General features: G+C 43.9%; 1 protein-coding gene across 1 annotated transcript in view; it reads left to right on the top strand.

Moving 5' to 3' along the window:
• Positions 1 to 63: 63 nt before the first annotated feature.
• Positions 64 to 14,450, top strand: part of NOC2L (NOC2 like nucleolar associated transcriptional repressor) — a 54,329-nt gene continuing 39,942 nt past the window's right edge. The window contains exons 1-10 of the mRNA XM_062593752.1: positions 64 to 152; positions 794 to 965; positions 1,487 to 1,594; positions 2,234 to 2,354; positions 2,941 to 3,031; positions 3,806 to 3,884; positions 5,881 to 5,991; positions 7,278 to 7,391; positions 8,102 to 8,290; positions 10,705 to 10,844. Of these exons, the coding sequence (XP_062449736.1) occupies positions 115 to 152; positions 794 to 965; positions 1,487 to 1,594; positions 2,234 to 2,354; positions 2,941 to 3,031; positions 3,806 to 3,884; positions 5,881 to 5,991; positions 7,278 to 7,391; positions 8,102 to 8,290; positions 10,705 to 10,844 (1,163 nt within the window). The 5' untranslated portion in view covers positions 64 to 114. The remainder of the gene's footprint in view (positions 153 to 793; positions 966 to 1,486; positions 1,595 to 2,233; positions 2,355 to 2,940; positions 3,032 to 3,805; positions 3,885 to 5,880; positions 5,992 to 7,277; positions 7,392 to 8,101; positions 8,291 to 10,704; positions 10,845 to 14,450) is intronic.

The raw sequence follows: 14,450 nt of genomic DNA, 5'->3' as shown, positions 1-14,450 counted from the left end.
CGCTGCGCCGCCCCGGCCCGGCCCGGCCCGGCCCGGCCCGGCCGCTCGGCGCCCCGCGGCAGCCGCGGCCGCGCGGGGCCTTGTGGGAGCGGAAGTGCCGGCGCGGCGGGCAGCATGGCGGCGGGCAGCATGGCGGCGGCGGGCGGCGCGAGGTGAGCGGCGCGGCGCGTTCCTCGGCGGCGGCGGCCCCGCGGAGCCGGCCTCGCCGCCCGCGGGCCCTCCGAGCGCTCCGGCGCTTAGCGAGGCCGCCGGGTTCCCTCGGTTTGTGCGGACTGACCCTTGCTTAAAGATTTGGGGAGCGTGTGCAGGTTGGGAGTGACGAAACGGTGTTTAGACACTGCTGACCGTTAGTAGAAAAAAAAAATATTTATTACCAGGTAAGGCTTTACTAAGCTTTCTGGTATGGTAGGTTCCTCTAATAGCGTAGTTCTCAGTTATCTTTATAAAAAGCCTGTAACAGTAACCCTGAGGAGTAGAGTGGGGTGGGTTTTTTTTGGTTTTGTTTTGGTTTTGTCTTTTTGCAAGGTGTTTTCAAGACCCTCGGTCAGTATATGCATCAACCCAATAGAATCTGATAATTTGCTCTTAAGCTTTCTTAAATACGGCTTAAATAATACCTGTCAAGCTCTCTAAAACAGAGGCTAAAATGGCCACAGAACTGTGACCCCAGCCCAGACAAAACCGTCAGCGTTCAGATCAGCTTCAGGTGTGATTTAGTGCCCAGAAGTTGCTTTCTCCTAGAGCATCTGATGTTTGAGCGATGAATGTGCACGTGTTAATTCTTACCTACCAGGAAGAAGGGGAAGGCATCCGAACATAAAGATCAGCTCTCCCGGCTGAAGGACAAAGATCCTGAATTTTATAAGTTTTTGGAGGAAAACGATCGCACTCTTCTGAATTTTGATGCTTCAGACAGTTCTGACGATGAGGAGGAGGGGTTACACGTGCCACCTGATACACTGGAGGTACTAGGCCTTGTTTTGGAATGTTGGCTTAAATGCTTTTAAATACTTACGTGTTAAGTGTTTGAGTTTGTGCCAGTATTGAATGTATTTGGGCTTATGGTGGCTAGGAAAGGGCCTCCCTAAAGACCAACTGCAGCTGTGCAGGCTTGTAACTCTGAAGTCAGCTGTGGATGTAAACCAAGTATGAGGATTATGTTTAAGACTGAAAGCAAAGCCTTGGAATGTGTTTTCCCTATGGCTTTGTTATTCTCTTTCCAAATTAGAAGTTGTTTTACTTAAAGTAATACACTTCCTCCTTATTTAAGGTATTGCATGTTGTATTTACGGAGCAAAGTTGCAGGACTGAAGTAGCTTTCTTAGTGTTTTTAAGACTTTTGTTACTGCTTTACACAGTGTTGAGAACAGCCTAAATAAACCTTCCTCCACCACCCACAAGTACCTTCAGTTGCTACTCTGTGAAATAAATGGGGCCAAAAATAACTGTACAAGCCTTTTCTCAGTCTTGATACCAATTTCTTTAGGAAGCAAGTGATGAAGATGAGGAAGAACATGACACAGTCAAACAGAAGAAAGTTGATTTCATCCCCGTGAGCTTGAAAATGGTTGAAAAATGGAAAAAAGCTGCAGAGGTGAGCAGAGAGATAGAATACAAGACACTTACATGTTCTCTGTTAAGATGCTGCTCAAAATATGATCTTTAAAAGACCAACTTTTGGTTTATTCAGACACAGAGAAGATGGTGAAAAAGTCACATTCAAAGCACATTTGTTACTTCAGAACGACTTGTCTGCATTTTTTGTTTGGGCCACGTGATTGGAGTATCCACACTCCATCTGAGGCTAAGGCTAGAAAAATTTGAGTGACTCAGAGGTCAGAATGATTAATTTTTCATTTACTCATCCCCTTGCTAAGCACTGTTCCTTTGACAGCTCCGAGAGCTTTTTAAAGTCACATTAGAGCAGCCATGGGACAACTTGCTGCCCCTGACTAAGATGGAGAGGGTAAGGTAAAAGCAGGCAATTGTTTGCAGCTAAGTCATTGCTTTTCAATGCCCAACCATTTATAAGCCTTACAAATCCATTTTAGAGCAAGTGAAAGGCACTACCATTTGTTAACTGTGTTGACGTTTTCCTTTCCATTAAAGGATGGAGTTACTTTGCAATCAAAGTTAAAATATATATCGATGTTCCTGTCCCAGTAAAGCGCTTCAGAGTTCTAGAATATTACTTGCTTTTTCTCTACAGCAGTCCCTTTTCTTCTTTCCCCAGAAACAACTAACACCAAAACTTTTCCATGAAATCACGCAAGCCTTTAAAGCATCTGTAGCAACCACCAAAGGTGATGATGGTGGGGCTGATCCCAGCAAATTCCAAGTTACTGATGCTGCAGGTGAGTTTTTCACCATACTTCTATGCAAGAAGGGAAGTCATTCGGTAGGGAAGTTTGGGCTATGGGAAAAGAGTAAGGCTAAGCATGGGGAGGAGCCTTTTACAGGCCTTTTACCTGAGTAAAACATGTCCTCCTTAATTCTTCCTTGCCCGGCATAGGACTTACTCATTTTTGCTTTCTGTAAAATCTCATTGTTTAATGCAAGGCACTGCACAGAACTTCTGTCTGCATTGCTGTGACTATCTAAAGAAAAAAAAACATATCTTTTTGAGGAGAGTGATAATAGTATAGAGCTCTAGTCATGGGTTGGACTTCTGTTGTGGCTGATGCTGTTTGTTCAGAAAGCAAAGAGATGACCCATGTTCCACAAAACTGTCAGTTGTGATCTTGCCATTCAGATAAGAATTGTAGGGTAAGACAAATTGATGTTTTCTAGAAGTTTTTGGGAACTCCCCAGTTCTGCTATGGAAGTTACTGGCCTCAGCGCTTTGGGGAGCTCTTTTCAGATTAGCTGTGAAACAGGAATAAATGGAAAATATCTTGAAAATCCTTTACTATTTTTTTTCTTCCTCCTTTTTTTAACTAGTGTTCAATGCCCTGGTGTCATTCTGCATCCGGGACCTCTTCAGCTGTCTGCAGAAACTTCTTCTGCTAAAAGCCCCAAAGAGTAAACTAAAGTAAGTGTGAGAGGACCTGAGAGTGGCAAGTGAAGGAGTACTGATTAGGCTTTTTCAGACCTGAAACCTGTCTGTGAAGCTGGAAAAAATGGCAACTCTTCCCAAACACTAGCTCTGGGTTACCATTTGGTGGTGATGCCCAGTCCAAGGAGTAAATCCAAATTCCTTGTGCGCTGACTGCAGAGGATACTCGAGTGCTGGCTGCAAATGCCAACCTTTTTTTGACTCTGCAGGCATGACTAGTTTGAATTGTGTCTGAATTTTGGCCTGTCCTAGGACTTGGGGCAATTATTACTTCATGAATGCCATGTCAAAAGTTCAGAAAAGACTGAACAAATGTCTCCCAGCTGGTGTAGTCCCAGTAATGGCCTTTCTTGCTACAAGCCAGGCCTCTCTTCTCAAGCAGCAGCCTCTGAGCAGAAGATGAGATAAGATCAACTGTGGGGGATTCAGAGATACCCTTTCCAGGCTTTCTGGTTGTCACAGTTCTCTATATAAAGCTTGTAGAGGACTGGATCCTCTGTTGGGAAGCTCTACTTCCATTTGAATTAAATTTTTCAGTGCTGTGTTTCAGTCCTCATTTTACAGAATAGAGGTATTTCTTTTCACCCATAACAAAGCTGCGTTTTAGTTTGGATTTATTTTCTTCTTGTTTCACCAGAAATTGGTTTTGCTCACTGGCCATGCCAAGAAACTCACTGTTTCTCACTGACTCACTGTTGTTTGTGCTGCTGAAGTCTTTTTATTATTTTGTTTCATTTTTTTAATTTTCAGAATGGTCCTCCCTTCTACCAGTCCGCTTTGGAGCAAGCTGCGATTGGACATAAAAGTGTACCTGAGCTGCACTATCCAAGTAAGAAACTTCAGCATGTTTACATTTTTCAGTCTGTGCATCACTGGGCTTTTGTTTAAGCTATGTTGGAAAAAGGCAGATGGGCTTTCACATCTACCACCAACATGACTAAAAGTACAGCCTAACTATCAAGAAGCCGGTTAAAGCAGATAATGGTATTTGTAGCCTCAGCTGCTCTTCTTGAAGAAGCAATTACTCTAGTTAATGGCTAGGAAGTCACCCTCTACAAAACTGGTAACTTCAGATCTTGTTTCTGTGCCTTTCTGTGTAGTGGAAGATAAGATTCACTAGCTGAGTTTGCTTCTTCCCACTGCATCTCATTGAGTCTTCATGCCTTGGGCATCTGTGACTTGCAAATTTGCCTGCTTCCCTATCTGTGTTAGCTTTTGGAAATACTTGATCTAACTAAAGATTTGAGGGCCCTTAGGATGTTTGGATGAAAGTAGCCTGTAAAGAGGGCTGGGTTAATGTTCTGACAGTTTTCTGTCTTTAATTTCTCTCTGCCCAAAAAATTGAATTCAAAGTAGTTTGCAGTGCTATGCTCTGCATTCTACCTATTTAATGTAATTTTTGTCATTATGATCTTCCCTCTTCTTACAGTAAATACTAAGAGGTTGTACTGATAATCTCTGCTCCTTGCAGAAGCTATCTCCAAGTAAGATTATGCTTCATCATCTTAGGACATCCCATCTATGCCAAGTTGCTTGTGGCTTGTGTTTCAGTGACGACACGGCTTATTTCTGCAGGAAAATCCTTCTCCTTGCCTCTTTCTCTCCCCACCCCCAACAATTTTTTTTTGAAGATGAAGCTGAGAGATCACTTCATTATATGCCCCAAAATGTGGAATATTTTCAAAAAAAATTTAAATGCTCATCCTTCAGAAGCTGACAGAAGGAGACATAGGGAGAGATAAAGAAAGTGCTGAGGTCCTTTAACTTTGAACTGCCAGAATGACTTAGCAGAAGGCAGCATTTTGATCTGCAAAGCAGGATAGCTTTTTCCTCAAGTCTTGGTGCCTCTCGCCAGCAGCAGGACTAAGGACTGTATTAGGAAAAAGCAAGAAGGAAAAGCAGACAATTCAGTTGCATTAAAATAGTCTCTGGTCCTGTGCTTACATTTAAGCACCCCTGATCCTAGGCTTCACTGCAATTTTATCTGGCTTAGTAGATTCTGAACAATGTATCATCCTTTCTTGTTGGTATCAGAGGGACTTTGCAAGAGACTTGCAGAATTCAGAATTCTTGCAGTGAAGGGGTACCACAAGGAAGAAAAAGCAGAAAAATTCCCTCTGCTTCTGGCCACTGAGATTTCAGGCAAGAGGAGGCATTTCACCAGGCAGGACCTCTTTCAAATTGAAATGACTTTGGTTTTAACATTGTGCCTTCAAAACAGAAACTATAGACTCCTCTGCTTGGGTTTAGCTCCAGGTGAACTGATCTGAACAACTCAAAAATACCAAGACGATGTTTGTTAAGCAATCTGTGTCTAACCTGTTACTTGAGCTGGAGTTAACCTCTTGATACTCACGTGGTATTCCAGCTTTCTATTAAAGAAATATTGGTAAAATCACCAGATAATTCAGGTGGTCTATTTGCAAGCCTTGTGTTAGCTGAAGGTGTCTTAATTGAACCTTTGCAGTGAGATGGCAAAGGTGCTGGTATCATGTCTTCTGTAAGGTGTCTCAAACTGCAAGTAGACTGAGTTATTGCATATTCCCATGCCAGCTTTCATGTGATGACCTCAGGTGCTAGTGGCCATACAAGTCCAGTAGCCTGAGTTCACGTTTGCAAGGTACGCTTTTCAGAAAATTTATTTACCCTGGCATGGGCCTGTTCCATTCCTGATACTACTGGGGGTTTGTTTGGGCTTCCTTCCAGTCCTTTTGTACCATAGAGGTACTTGGAAACAGCAAAGTGCAGCTGCTTAAAACAATGGTAAAGAAGGAGGTGATGGGGACTACAAACTGACTGGTATCATGTTATGCTTTTCCCTGTAGCTCCTGTCTTGTTTAACAGAAGCCTCTGTTGGAGCAGCAGTCCTTCAGCATGTCAACTCCATAGTACCTTACTATTTGTCCTTTCCAAAACAGTGCCGTATACTTCTCAAGGTAAGGTGACAAGCTGTGGAACGTCATTTAGATCTGAGGTATTTTTTTCTACCCCTTGAGATGAATCTCATGGTGTTTGGGCTAGGTCGCATGACAATCCGGTTTCTTAGATTCCTTTTCCCTTGCTTTTCTTTTGGTCTCAGAAGGGATCAATGCCTTTCAGGCCTTCTGATACCATGCAGCTTTCAGTGAGGTGAGTGGAGTGGGCATGTGGCTGCATATAGTTGCTGCTAATCGCTATGCAAAGTGACATGGAGGTGTTCTGGGGAAACTGTCTGTTTCCTCATCCCAAATGGAGTAATTGCTGCCTCTGTGCTGTGTCTGGGTATAAATCTGTGATAATATTTCACTCTAAGGAGTTGGAGGTGGAATATTTTTGTGGCAATTTAGTCACAACTGCTGAGTGCTTATGAACAGCAATAGGCGTGGAGGAGCAGAAGAGGGCAACAGGGTGGTATTTAAATAAAGGGCAGCAACGCAACGTTTAAATTAATTTGGGAATCCTTTGATTCTAACAATGGCTAGCATACAGTGATGAGAGAGACCTGTGCCTCGTATCTAAAGGTCTGTGCTAAATGCTACAGTAGGGAAGGTATATCCAACCCTGCAGTATAGCCAGAATCTTCTGTGTTTCCTCTAGAGCCCACTAGTGAAGATAAGCTAATTAGTTCTGATTTGCTAAGTGGTAAGAAACACTGATAAATCCAGGAAACAAACCCTGGTCTCCCCTGTCCAGAGTCATGTACTTATCATACCAGAGTATGATGTTCATGGCCAGAACTGGAGTGTGCTCCTGGTGGGCAATCGCTTAAACTGAAGTTGATTGTACCTCAGATGTTGCTTGTATCCTGCAGAAGTTAGTGGGAGACATGCAGATGACTTCTTTTGATTTGGGGAATGTACTGGCCAGATGTGTTGTTTAGTGTGTTGCTTTCTAGGAGTTGATGAGGAATCTTTGCAAAGCCCAGGAGACTGAATCATATGCAAAGACTGGTGCCTGTAGTCAGAAGCTTAAAACTGTATTTGGGCATGTAAATAAAGATGTGTGTGTTTCAGAAGTGCTAGTTTGGGATGGTTTCCTCTGACTCTTCATGGGAACACCAGCCTTACCCTTTTATGTGATTTCACAACTAGAGTTTGAGGTTCTCTTATGATCGGTTCTGTGGTAACAATCAGCTATCCTTGTTACCTTCCCCTTCCCTTGCATTTTTGTGACTAAAGCCTCTGTTATGAGGAGATACTCTTTGTTCCTTCACTTATCTGCATCTTTTTCTTTTCCTCTCCAGCAAGCAATTCATCTGTGGAGCACAGGTGAGGAAACAGTGAGGGTATTGGCCTTCCTAGTGCTGAACAAGATCTGCCGTCACAAGAAAGAGATGTACCTAAGTCCTTTGCTTAAGGTAAGGCTGGTGCTTGCTTTACTCTGCAGCTGTTTCTGAAATTACATGCAAACACGTTAGGGCATGAGCTGTAACGTACAAGGCAGGGCAGGTGCTGGAGGTGATGCTGACTACACTAGAAAATTGTACAGGGAAGAAACTGTGTGAGGCGGAAGAATGAGATCCTTCATATTCTCGCTGTCATTCCTGCTGGAGGCACATAGGCCTATCGTGCTCATGTAATTGCAGGATGAACACTCATCCACCAAATTATCGAAGACTTTCTTCAAGTGCTAACACATCAGCAGTGCTGTTGAGCTGCTCTGATGTTTCATCTGGTGGCTGGAGTTCCCAAATTATCATACAGTAATTTGCTTAGGCTTATAACCACTGTTATAGAAGAAGAATTGTGTTACCTGCTGCAGCCAGTTACAAGCATCTATGGCTCAAAGCCATCTCACAGTTCCTTTCTTTCTTCTTGTGGAGGAGCAATGGTAGGGGCATCTTCAAGCTCTGTGGTAAACAATGTACGGGTGCAATCGTACTCTCTTCCCTGTTTCTGCTGAAGGAGGAGCAGGCTGGGTTGTTATTTTTGCCTATACCTTCAAAAGGCTTGCAAAAGAAACGCTCCTTTCACAGTTTGGGAATACCTGGGGAGGGAAAGGTTGATGAAAGACTGGTTGTGTTCCGACTGTTTTATGGGGTTTTATCTCATCCCCTCTTCCTCACAGCAAATGTACATCGCATTTGTGAAGAATTCCAGATTCACATCCCCCAACGTCCTGCCCATGATCAACTTCATGCAGCGGACACTGACGGAATTGTATGCCCTGGACACACATACCTCTTACCAGCATGCCTTCATCTATATCCGTCAGCTTGCTATTCACCTGCGCAGTGCCATGACCATAAAGAAGAAGGTAGGTGCCCATCAGTGTGGAAGGAGTACCCTTCTACAGGAAATCTGTGGAGAAGGGAAAATTATAGCAGCCATGTCATGCCTTTCAGGACTATAAAGCGTCAGTACTTGTCTGATCCATTTCATGATGTGCTAAGGAATTGTTCCGCCCTATGGCGGGGAAGTTCAGAACTCACCTGACAGCTGCCAGTGAACATTCTTTGTTTCCATATTGAAAATCCAAACCGATATAGAAGGAGAGAACATATCACTGCAGAGTAGGAGCCATTTTTCTCTCCCTCGCTTGCAAGAGTGTTTGGCATACTTTTTCCCTTTGTTTGTGAAACTGGTGTTGGCAGCCACTTTTGCAAAGCCTCAGAGTAAAGAAGATTAGGAATCAGCCTAGTGTGTGCATCTTTTCAGTGCAATGCCCTTGGTGCATCTGCCCCATCTTCTCAGTAGCTACTTTTTCCTATCCATGCTATTTGGAAGGCTTCTTTGAGCAAAGCAGCTCGGACAGTTGGGAGCTGCCCTGCGTTCTGCCACCTCCGATCTGACCTGGCAAATCTGAGTCAGATTGCTAATCCTGGCTTTATTTATGTTTAGCAAAACAGACTCGTATAGATTAATGGTTTGGCTGCTTCCGAATATTGCAGGATTGGTGATCAGTTAAATCTCCTGGCTCTGCAGACATGGGGATAAACTGAGCAGAGATAAATGAAGTCTGGGCTGTATATACCCTAATTGGATTGTGTTGGCTTCTTGCACCCTCAGCCCTGTCCCAGACAAGACCTAAATCTCCTTGATTTCACAGCTGGGGAAGGCTGTGGGAACTTTAAATGACATCAGCATGACCAAAATGCACAAACCTCAGCAGCAAGCCAATTTAAATTGAGCAGTGGGTGGTTGTGGAAGGTGGATTATGAGAGCAGTTTGCTTATCCATTGTGCAAGGGAAGGTGAGAACAGACTTCTTGATGCATCTCACAAATAGTGACTTGCTAGGAGAGTGCTGCCTTGTCCAGCTGCAGCCTACGTCCCTACCAAAAGGCTTGCACCAATAGCTGCAATTCAGGACTTCTGTCCTTGTTCCAGGCTATACGTCTTTCTTCATCCATGCAAAAGAGGAGGTGACCTGGACTTTGAAAGTCTGAGATGCGAGTTTGGGCTGAGGCCCCTCATTAAGCACAGTCTCGTAAGACCCTCAGTTGGAGCAGTTCTCTGGATTACGGGGGCTACGTGAGCGTGTAGAACTCTCTGGAAAGGGTGTCCTTAAGGGACTTCTGCACTCTTCTGGGCTTTTATTTAATCTAGTTACTGTGGGCTGTTATGGCAGGGAGAGAGGGGAAGGGCTTGTCCAAATATTCATGAAAGCTACATCTTGGATTTGTGGAAAACTTGGCCTGCACTTCCCCATACCACTAAGCCACCTGAATAGTTTGCTGCTTGAGTATCACTGCATATTAGACACAAAGCTGGCCTCTTGCATTATTTGTGTTGGTAACCATGAAGCCTGGCTTATGAAAAGCTGCAAATTTGTTCTTGCTTTTACTGTCTGTCATCTTCACTCTGCAGTTGCAAAAGACATTACTACTAGGACCCCCCCCCCTTTTTTTTTTTTGGTAACTACAGGAGGAAGGAATGTTGAGTTTTGTAAACTGGTGCTGGGCTGATCATTTGGTGCTTGCTCAGACAGTGAATGCTTGTAGGAAAAATCCTTAAAATAAGCAGTAGGCATTGCCTTTCAAAAGCAGTGGGGTGTGTCCCTCAGCAAGTTAAACCACTGCTCAAGGGTGATTTTGGTTACTACAACTGAGGGAAAGGAAACCTCTAGTGGGAAGGACATAACAACCAAAGGAAACTGAAGCTTACAGGAAATTCATCTAGGGTTTCCACTCTCTGCGTTCGTTCTGCACTGTAGCTTTATTTACGTGCTTGCCTTTTTTTAATTCCTTCCCTCTCTGGTGTGCGTAAGGCAAACTACAAGGCTGTTGTAGAATTACCTTCCAGCTTTGTTGCCTGTGGGAGACCAGGGAGTGTACCAATGACTATGTGTAGACAGAAAAGTTGGAGGCTTTCTGATGCTTGGCCGCATCTCACCATCTGCTGTGAGCTGGGTCATTAGACCATCCTTCTCAAATGAGCTGTACTTGTTAAGAAAGGCGGTCTACGTGTTGTTCATTATTTGTTTCAAGGCACTAAATAGCACCAAATCATAGTATTGACGAAGCTTCGTGCATGCATCTGAACTTGCTGGTTGGTGAGTCAGAGCCACTAGCATCAAAGTCACAGCTAGGATGTTAGCTGTCCCTCTCTGAACACTAGAGCCTGTCCTCCTGGAGAATGCTGAATAAAACTGGAGTCTGGTGAAGAAACCGAAGTGAACTCAAAAGCCTGATTTTCAAGTTTGCATTTGTGTCCCTCTCTCTTTTTGCAGGAGAACTTCCAGTCTGTTTATAACTGGCAGTATATTCACTGCCTGTATTTTTGGTGTCGGGTTCTGAGCACCATCTATCCCAGTGAAGTCATGGAGCCGTTGATTTACCCTTTGACGCAGGTTATCATTGGCTGTATAAAGTAAGTAGGACTTTTTTGTTTTTTTAACTTCTCTTGACGATGCCTCCTCCTCTTCCCTGAGGAACTGGTATGGCAGAACAGTTACCAAGGGATGTTACTGTGCATGATTTGGATTTAACCTTACAGTGTAAGGAGTCAGAGGGAGTTGCTTTTTTGAGATACATTTGATAGAATTTTTCCATTTAGAAACGCACTGTGTGACCATGTTTTCTGAGAGCATTGGGAGATTGTTTCAGAGGAAGCCAGGACCGCTTTGTTTCATTAGCTAAGATCACAGGTTTATGTTTCAGATACTATGTACAAAGGTTTGAATTTGTCACCTGTATGGTTAGCTGGTGAGACAGCTTAGGGGAGAATAACCTATACTGCACCCAACTCTTCATTGTAAGGAATTTCAGTTCCAGCCCTTTCATGGGCTCGTGTATAGAAGAAGGACCATCTGGTTTGTGACCCAGTGTCAAACTGCTGCCGTTTCTGGGGTGGACTCAAAAGTAGCAAAGTGTTGCCGGCTGTGAAAATAGAAAATAAACATAGCATGTGAAATGCCTCTTCCTCTACTTTCCAGAATATTTACAATGTTTGTGTGGCCAGGTGCCGTTTCTGGATAACTCATGCACTCATGTTATTGTCTAGTGGAGAGTTGGAGACCCAAAGCAGTACAGCGAATTAACTTCAATGCCTATTCCAATTCTCCTCTCCTAAAAAAGCATATGGTACTTTATATCTGAAGAACTGTCTCCAGGAACAAAAACCACAGAGGAATCTGTTCCACTGGCTATAGTAGGATCCCATTCTGATAGTGTGTGCAGTGAGATGACCAAGCTGGGAGATGAACATTTAATAGCCGCCAGTAATTGTATATTCTGTGGGAGTGTACAAAGTGGCATGGAAAATGTACTGACTTGCTTTAGGACCTCCGAAGAGACTGTGGCAAAGAGAAGAATCAAGTCCTCATCTCCAGCTCTCTAAATAGTTTGATGTTTGTTTTGTTTTCTGTGTATGTGTGTGTACATATTTGTTAGAAGTTGAAGGAGTGGGATTACATATACTCTTTTTAGTATGTCTCTGCTGAGGATTTCTTGCTTGCTTTCCACCAGTTCCTGTGTTTGCATATGGAACTTCTGTGCTTTGAAACTGCTGTTACTAATGGTCATAAAGGGAATTTCTGAATCTCTGGTGATCTCTGAAATCCTGTTAGCTCTGTAACTAGATTCTTGGCTTTAAAACACCACCCGCCTGGTCTTAAACTCCAAATGGTGATGAAGATAAGCAGGTTTAAATGATCTTTAGAGCATGCATACATCCCTTTCCCCATCCCCCATCTGAACAGGCTGCTTCCTACTGCTGTTGCAGAGCTTTAATTGTCCTGCGGACAAGTCTAGGCAGTTTTCCACCTGTCTAGGCAGATAAATCAGCTAACTGGGGCCAAGGAAAGGTGAACTGGGTGAGGCTTGGCAGCAGCAGCAGCAAATAGAATTTGTTAGCATCTGTGATGTACAGGACTGCTTGGCATGAAGTACAATGGGCATTTGACAAAGCTTCAAAGGTTTGCAAGCCCAACAGAATGGACTTTAGGGTGGGAAAATTAGAAATAGATGCCCAGACTGGCTTCCTTGCTTAGAAAAGCCAGTGTCTAGGTTATAAAAATGGGGTAGGTAGATTAGCAGATAGGGAGTGAGGAGGGGCACAAAAAGGTGAAGTATTCAGCCAGATCTCATCTTTTGTTTTGTCAGTTTTATGTGGCTGTGGCTTCTCCTTATGCAAAGCGGGTCTTCTGAGGCTCTTTGTTAGAAATGAAGGATATGAAGTCCACAGATCCTCCTTTGTGGCTAAATCATGACTTACTATCTGGTGAGGAGAGCCACAGTCTTGCAGGACTTTCAGCAAGGCTATTTGGTGCACATTTCTTTCCCCTGGCCCTCCACCCTCTGTAGGGTGATATGTACATGTTTGCAGGATTCTCCTAAGAGCTGTAGGTTATTTATGCTGCACTGTAGACTGCCTGTAGGCATCTTCAGTTAACATTGCTAGCTCAATCAGTGGCTGAATACAACTACTGAATTTTATATGTGTAGGATTGGGACCCCTTGAGGGCAAGGGAGATGGATTGATAAAGTTTGTTCAGCCTACAAGAGGTTTTGGAGGTGGGCTATATTTTGAGTTGTTCACAGAATGGTTGTTGCGGGTCTAAGGGTCCTCTGGAGATTTAAGTCTAATGTTCTGGTTCATTCTTTACACAATGTGTAGCATTTAGATTCTTAGCTGTTACAAGTTGGCATGGCTGTTTTGATAACTATTTTGTATCTGCTGACAGTTTATTCATGGAAAAATGGAGTCCACTTCAAAGACTGTCCTTTCTTTAGCTTTCAGAGACACTGAGTTGAAGGGCAAGGTAGCCAAAAGAGTACATGAGACATCATTGGCCTGAAGAGATGCAAAACAGTTTGTTCAGCTTCCCTCTGGGATTAGATGGTGTGGCTGCAAAGTAAAACCAATGCACTGTGTTAGGGAGAAAGATTCATGTCACCTGTTCTTCAGGATGCTACCCCATGTTTCTACAAGGGAAACAAATGGGGCCTTGAGGCAACTAACTAAACCTAAGTTTTGTTGATAGTTGTAGTAGAGGAGTTAGACAGTGACCTGATGAGAAAGAACAGATGGTGAGGGATTGCCATGAATGGCTTTTCCCTTTTGCAGATATCCTTTAACTGAAATACTGAAGGTAATGTTGCTCTACAGGCTTTCTACTCTGGCCCTGGAAGCCTTTGGGAACTTCTGGAACAGGTTGTATTGGAGTATGCAATTTCACCTCAAATACATGCAGCTATTCCTGCTGTCATGATATGGCTCCATAGGCTTCAGCTGCTTGAGTCTATACCCAGGATCTCTGGTTCCTTACTCGATGATGATCTGTTCTCGGTGTGAGTGGCTGTGCTGACAAAACTGAAATTAGCACAGATCTGTCTCTGTGCTGTAGTGCCCTGGCGTAGGTATGTCTGTAACAATCGAAGGTATGGAAGAACCCAACTGGTGCTTCTAAACAAGGTGAGAGGGAGAAGAATCCAGCCTGGAAGTCAATTTTTTTTTTACCTAATGTACTATTTTACACATTTCTGGGAGGCCCGTTAGGGATATGCATCTGTTTGGGGGTGCTTAGTATCCAACTTGTGGAAAGGTGGAGTGAATGAGCCAGAGCTCTGGTTCTTTGTGTACTCTGTGGAGCTCAGCTTTGCAAGGTGAGTGTATGTGATCAGGTCGTAAAGAGGGATGCAGCGGAACCTCTCGATTCAGAACACTTTCTTTGATTTGTGCTCTTGGTGTGGTTGGTGTAGTGCTCTTGGGAACGTCCTGAGTAATAGCGCTTCGAAGGACTGTCCTTCGCCGAGTGTCTCATGCGCCGGAAGGTGGCACTTTGCTCCAGACAAAGGGGCTGCGAGCGCTGGCTGTGCGTCTTTGTGCAAGAGGAGATGCGCTCCCAGTGCTACCCTGGCTTGTCACATGAGGGAACTGGGGAGAAATTACCATCCGTTACAGGCTTTTTGCTCCAGGCAGGGACAAAGGCAGAATTTGAAATGTGCTTAAATAAGATGAGTAATGGTAGAGGGT

This window comes from Rhea pennata, chromosome 22 (assembly GCF_028389875.1).
Source record: "Rhea pennata isolate bPtePen1 chromosome 22, bPtePen1.pri, whole genome shotgun sequence".
NCBI lineage: Eukaryota > Metazoa > Chordata > Aves > Rheiformes > Rheidae > Rhea > Rhea pennata.
This window is presented reverse-complemented; position numbering and strand designations above follow the sequence as displayed.